The sequence below is a fragment of the Populus trichocarpa genome, chromosome 16, assembly GCF_000002775.5.
Source record: "Populus trichocarpa isolate Nisqually-1 chromosome 16, P.trichocarpa_v4.1, whole genome shotgun sequence".
Taxonomy (NCBI): Eukaryota; Viridiplantae; Streptophyta; class Magnoliopsida; order Malpighiales; family Salicaceae; genus Populus; species Populus trichocarpa.
This window is the reverse complement of record NC_037300.2, coordinates 3,996,374-4,003,609: the sequence shown is the minus strand read 5'-3', so window position 1 is coordinate 4,003,609 and position 7,236 is coordinate 3,996,374. Positions and strand designations below refer to the sequence as shown.

Below are 7,236 nucleotides of genomic sequence, written 5' to 3'. Positions count from 1 at the left end.
ATTTCAAAATAAATGGATTTTACTTAATTGGCACACCACAAGCAATATTAAACCGTTTTAGAAGAACATAAAGCCCTGATGCAAGGGTGTAGCAATAATTAAAAAAAAACAGGAAATAGAATTATAAAATTTACAGTTAAGATATCTTTGACTAAAGTTTGAATCGATCAACCATTTATAATTAAAAGAGTATATCTCAACAATTAAAGGTCAAAAGAAATTAAAGCATCATCATGGAGTAGCGGCACAATAAGACTAAGATGATAGCAGACTTTGCCTAGACCTAAGCTAAAAGAGCATTAGGTTAAGCAAATGATTGTTATTTTATGATTACCAAGATGAGAACCAGAAAGACACCTTAGCATGCAACCCTGGAAATGGAAGGATCGATCTTTGTTCGCTTTCAGACATCATTATTAAGACTTTGTCATGCTTTCTTTCATTATTATAATCATCAAAATTATAACACCATCATCCCATGTCCCTCTCCTCTTCCTGGGATGCTGTATTATGCTGGGAAAGGAACGGACAGCATACCCTAAAAATTGCATTTTACACGAATGATGATAAGGGTAATGATACACTTATAATAATTGTTACATTTCTTTTTAGTCTCTTGGGGACTCAACGAACAGGAGGACCATTTTGCTGATGACAATTTAAGAGTATGATGACAAAGAGGGTGAGACTTCATGATTACAATTTGGTTAATTTTAAAAGTTCACAAGAGTCCAAAACTTCTCATTATTATCAATCACATGTTTAATGTATGATAAAAAAAAAAAAAGAATAGGAAGATTATTAAAACCAAAGTTATTAAACGACTTAAGATTAAATTATAGGTTGAGTGAATTAATCTAAATCACATGTGTTAATTTAAAATAACATCATTTTAAAAAAAATTAAAATATCATCATTTAAAAAAAAAATCAAACCAAGTTTTGATCGGGTTAATCAAATTACAGGTTGATCCACTTGTTTAATTTGAAACCTAACCCAACCAAGAAGTTAATGAATCATTAAGTTGACTTATCAAGAATGTTAGAGAATACTATAAATCATATATTAAAACTTTACGTAAAAGTTTAAACTTTTGGGTTGAATTGATTCTTTGACATGATATCAGAGTCTTGATGATCAAACAATCATGAGTTTGAATATCATTATCCCTATTTATTTGATAAAAATTAAGCACAAGATAATGTGAGCCTGTGCAAGTTTTAAGGTTAAATGACTTTCACTTGATGAAATATGTTAGAGTATAATATAAATTATATCTTAAAATCTTACTTAACCATTTAAACTTTTGGATTAAATAGATTATTTAACGTAGAAAAACCAAGTTTAATTACATTGATGAAAACACTTCTACTAATGTTTGTGCACAAACTGCCGTATGGGCAACTGGCATGTCATTCTAGGGGAAAAAAAATAAAGGGTAGCAGAGCATCAGGAAGAACAATAGCTAGTTCAATGGAGTCATTATTCTAATCCATTTTAGAATAAATAGAACTTGGAAGTCCACCAATCTTCAAGTTCATGATTATTTTGGAAGGCCAATTTATGACAAAATCTCCAATTATTTCCAACTTCACTCTTATAAACTTCTCTTGTTCATCCAAAGATTGTGGAGGTGATCTTTTCTATAAATTGCTAGATGATTTGTGTATTTTATTTTTGGTGGAAACTCACCAGATCCACTTGCAAGCTAAAGTGCCTACATAGCCATCCAAATTTGTCAATGAATTGCTCTTAGATAATTGCAGGTCTTCGTCCTCATCAATTATGGGAACTATGAGCATACCTTGGTCATACCAGGGTTGGATGGACATAATCATAGTGATGGTAAATTAAAAACTGAATTCATTATGGAGAATATAAACGAGGCATGCAGCTACCCAACCTACAGAATGATGAGTTTTACTATTCATCACAGGATATGGAACAACAGGATCAATGGCTTGAAGCCTGCTACTCTCTCTCGTGTGCTCAATCATAGCCTTCGCATTTCCCAATCATGTTTTCTTCCATTTTTCCCCTTTTAATTTCCCTCAGGCTTTACAGTCTTTTGTACTTCCACCACCACCATCATGGCATGATCCTAATATATATCTAAATGTATCACCATACGCATCATGTTCATTTTTTTCTCGTAGTCATCATGTTGATCAGGTTCAACACTGGTTGGACCACGTAATGTAAGTTTTCTTCATCTCATCTCCACGAAGAATCATGGGTTTGTGACAAGGTAGCCCTTCATGATCATAAACGGTTTTGTTTGACCGGAAAACTGTACTGTGGATTTAAGCTTTGAGCTCTACCTCTCACGTGTGCAGCATTTGCTAGGGTTTTGTTGGACTAGGTAGATGATAGCTGGATCTTAATTCTGGCATGATTAGATTACTGGCTTTTGGTAAATCAGCTGGTATCGTCCAAGCCGAACGTGTTTTAAACACAATGATTACTGATTTACTGATGCCATATACTTTAACAATCTAAATCATATGCCCTAGAAATCCTAAATCGTCTAAATATCAAAGAAGCGCTTGCCACTGACCAAAAGCACCCAGCAGGTATGATCACTATGACACTATCTCATTACTTCCATGTCTGTTTTTTGTGTTATATCCTGCCTATCAAAGTGTTTTTTGAATAAAAAAAAAACTTAATATTATTTTAGGTATTTTTGGATAATTTTAATGTGTTGATGTAAAAAACTAAAAAAAGTATTATTTTAATACATTTTAAATTGAAAAATACTCTTAAAATTACTTTACAATACAATGGCATACACACTTAATATTATAGATGAGTCATCTAATTAAACTTCCATGTGGGACTACATGGTTAAAAAAATATATGCAAGGCCATCTTGATTGACGGATATCAGATCCACCATGAACATGATAATTCTGGGGAAAAGAAGAAGAAGCCCACCAGGCGCAAGCACAACGGTGATTAAGGCCACACCCACTAGTCATAAGCAATAAGGATTATTAGAACATGACATGGACTGAGCAGTGCTAGGAGTCAGAAAGTCTTATCATAAATGGACTCCACTAAGTTGTGGGCCTTTGCTATTTGGTTTTCCATACTCATGTCACCTTTTCCTTTTCCTTAGCTTCTTCACAAGTTATGCAGCAGCACACGCTTTGACGATCGAGAACTTCACAAACGAAATAGGAAAACCATTTTGATGTAGTCGGAAGCATTATATTCAGATGAGAGCAGACTGTGGCTTTATTGTAATCCTCTCCAAGTCTTCAACCACGTAAGGGGAACAAGCATGCATCATCGGGCAGCCGCATTCAGATCAGTATCTGGCTACTGCCAAAATCAATCAATTACTAAGCACTTCTTTAGTGTTCTATGATGGCAGGGAATGCTTAGAGAGTTCAAACATAACGTCCAAAGATTGAATAAGCTAGTTAATCTACATGGTATCGCGTGTTTACATCCAACCAGTGAAAAAATGACAGCGACACAATTAGTCGCAGTTCTCGGAACAATTTGAAATGAAATAAACTTGTAAAACCAACAAAGTAAAAAAAAAAAATAGTGATGATGATAACATTCTCTAAATTGAATTTTTATGCTGTAGCATAATCACAGCCACATTGTACAAAAAGACGCAACCGCACTGTACGCGGGCCATATTAAAATCACATACATGCTTCCAAAAGCATGGACTTTAAAGATGTGAGATGTGTTTCTTGTCGGGTCGCAGAACACCAGCAGAAGTTAAACAAGAGAACCCAAAGCTGTTGCCGTATTCTTGACTTTTCACAAAATGCAGTTCAAGACGTTTTATTATTCCAAGGAAAATCATATTTTTTTATAAACTTAATTTAGAATGATAATTGCAATACCATTTACCAATTTCTTCTGTGCTAATTGAATAGCTGGAAGCAGAAGAGGGATGAAAGGGGCTTGTCACTTGAGTGACAGGCCGGATGGAAGAGCAGAAACCTATGTAGTAGTGACAGGCCGGATGGAAGAGCAGAAACCTATGTAGTTTCTGTAGAAAATCGAAACCTTGACCACTTTGCTACAAACAGCCATACAAAATATCGCTTTTCGTGATTTCCCTATATTAGTTAGAAAGAACCTTGTCGCTGGGAGGAACAATAACTAAATAGCCTCGTACTATGGCAACAAAATTAATATTGGAAAATCTAACAGTTTTCCATCAATAAGAAGCTTTATGTACAATGGGAGGTGATAAATCGGCGTACTTGCTCCGTTACAAATTTACCTTTCCATAGATATTGGAAGCACAAGCTTTTAAAATGAGAACAGCAATATCTCATACAAAGTACAAGGAGCAGCAAAGCATTGGAAGATCTATAATCACCTTATGAAAAGTCCAAAACTGTGGCAGAAGGCGAAAACTTTACGAAGTGAAAGCACTATAATCAGGTAGCACTTACATATGGGTTTCAAGGTTGCATCTAGGGCTACTTCCCGGAGGATGAGAATAATTAGATGGATTCTATCTTCCTAAATCAATCTCCGCCTTCTAGGTGCACGAGAGTCCCCACTGTCCACATCAGAGACTCTCGAAGCATTATTTCTTCTTCTGGAAGAAGAAGTCGACAGGGAGACCGGAGAATCAATTTCCGCAGCAGTGTCCATTTGACTCTCCGAGTTTATAACAGCAGCAATGCTTGAGAAAGAATCCCTATCATCAACAGGCTGGGGCTGCTCGTGATTCCTCCCTATGGTATGGGTTCGGAAATATGTTTCAACTAACCCTTCAGTTGAATTCAAAGGAGAAAATGCAGTGTGGGATGAAGATCTTTGAGAGTGTGGGTGTGATCTTCGAGGTAGCAGCACATTTGCCCGACGAGCAGATCCTGTCTCTGTGCTGGCTGTGCCAGAATGTATTAAATCTACTATGTCATGAAGCCGACGTGCATGCCCTCCCACAGGGCTACTTGGGCTGGTCTGAGTTAAATCCACTATCTCATCAGGAGGTCCGATAGGATTTTGCTCAGCTCGCATTCCCCTATATGTCATAATCCTATTCAGAAGGGATTGGGTCCGATCAGCAGCTCCACGGGAACCATTTGAGTCCTGTGGCAGAGACAAATCCTGAGCGAAATCAAGTCTACTTCCAAGTCGCCGAAGCATCTCCTCCACTGGGAAGCTGTAAAGATGCCTTGAAGCAGTTTGTCTCAAACTCTCAACCCGCCGTGCATGAGGCCTAATAGGGATCTCCAGATTCGTATCCTCTACTGGCTCGCGGGTGGTACATCCACGGCCGTAAATTGGGGTCACATTTTTCATGGTCACCTCTCCCTTGCAAACTGGGCATTCTTTCGCATCTGAATGAACATGCAACCACTGGTAGAGGCATGGCCAACAAAACAAGTGACCACAGCAAGTAACAACAGGGTCTGTAGCCAAATCCAAACAAATATTGCAATCAAAGAAGCTCCCATCAATGTCACTGGTCTTCTCAACATCATCCTTTTTCTCTGACACCTCATCTTCCAAAAAAACATTGTTATTTTCGCACAATTTAGGTGCTTCATTTGTTCTTTCTTCAGCAGCAACACTTCCCTCACCAGCCTGTAATGTGCCCACATGGCCAGGATTACCCATCAGTTGATTCAGTTCCACCGAAAGGCTTTGACTTTGTAGTGGAAGTTGAAATTGTCTCCATCTCCTGTGTTGTCGAGCCCTAAATCTGACAGCTTCCCTAATTCTCACAATAGGGTCATCAACCCAATCATCCAAATTCACTGCATCATTAGGTGCTTCTAATTCTGATTCAGCCTCAGGACCAGGACCGAGATTCAAATCAAGATTCATAGTATCAGATGTCTCCTCATCCATCCCAAATTCAACAATTCCAGATCAAAAACCCTAAAATTAACAAAAACACTACAGAGTCAGATTAAAATATCAACTTTCTCACAAAATAAGAACCAAGTTAACTATATCACCAATTCCACAAACCCAGATAAAATCCCTCCCTTCACAGTACCAACAATCAAACCCACAAATTTCGAGAAGCATATCATAAAATCCACAATTCACCACAAATTACACAAACCCAGATAAGAAGTCCCATGAATTAATAAAAAACCCAAATCTAAAAACCCCAAATTAAAAAAAAAATCCCAATTTACTTGCACCAAGGAAACCCTAGTTAAAGGTCACCGAGACTGCAACTTTGAACTAATGGATTTTACAGTAATCAAATAGGAAAAATTAAAAAAAACAAAATTAAAAATAATTTAAGCTAAAACGGAGCAAATTATGAAGAGAAATGTGAAAAGAAGAAGATTGAAAGACCTGATGATACTTAAACAGACGATCTTGATAAATTAGATAAAGATTCTTTCGAGACTCGGTGCTGAGTTAGCTCCGAGTAGACTCGACATACGTGGTTGTGATCCCTCTTCTTGATTAGCAAAATCTCGTCTACACACCGAGAGAGAGGTGAGCGTGTGAGATGTGAATGAGTTGAAGTCTTTAACAGAGAGGGGGGGGCAGAGGGATTGTATGTGATAATGTTTAGATGGAAATCGGGTGTAATCGGACGGTGGAGAGTAATGTGGGGCCAGCTAATCAGCAAAATGAGGAATGTGGGTGGGGTAGCAGATGATCAGATGGAGTATGGATGCGGGATTGTTGGCAATGGGGAATTGAAAGGTAGAGATGGATGTTAAATGCATTATTATGAAACCCGGGCCGGTGGGTTGATCTCAGAATGGGCAATCTAGGGGTTTGATCGGGTTTTAAATCATAAAAATTTAAATTTTTAATTGGCTCGATCAAACTTGAATGACTTGTTTAGTCAACTTAAAACCTATATGACATTGTATAACTTGAGTGAGACTAATTTTTTTTATATATATATTTTTTATTTTATTAATGAATTTTAAAAAATACAAAATTAATATGAATACTTGGCCTCACATATCTTTTTTCATAGCCTAAATCTATACTGATTGTTTTGATTGTTTCTTAACTTTTCAATATAAGATAATTATATACAGTTTATATTCACATGAATTGTTTCTTAACTTCTTAATGTGAGATAAGTATACCACACTTCACATTTGTTTTTATAATTTACATTCACTTTTTTTATATAGTTTTTATCTATATGCATTGTTTTTTAATTTTTTTTATTTATGATAATTATATATAGCTACATCCACATGAATTATTTCTTAATTTTTCAATGTGGAATAATTATACTACACTTTATATTTTTTTATA

The 7,236-nt window shown here is 36.3% G+C and overlaps 1 protein-coding gene across 1 annotated transcript; it reads right to left on the bottom strand.

Moving 5' to 3' along the window:
- Positions 1 to 4,160: 4,160 nt before the first annotated feature.
- Positions 4,161 to 6,508, bottom strand: LOC7488030 (uncharacterized). Its single transcript, XM_002322692.4, has 2 exons — positions 6,304 to 6,508; positions 4,161 to 5,871 (listed from the first exon to the last, which is right to left on the bottom strand). The coding sequence occupies exon 2, from the start codon at positions 5,839 to 5,841 to the stop codon at positions 4,501 to 4,503; it is 1,341 nt and encodes a 446-aa protein (XP_002322728.4). The 5' UTR covers positions 5,842 to 5,871; positions 6,304 to 6,508; the 3' UTR covers positions 4,161 to 4,500.
- Between the last annotated feature and the right edge of the window lie 728 nt (positions 6,509 to 7,236).

Bases quoted from the DNA above. Each gene is read 5' to 3' on its own strand.
- LOC7488030 (XM_002322692.4), bottom strand. From the start codon at position 5,841: ATGGATGAGGAGACATCTGATACTATGAATCTTGATTTGAATCTCGGT.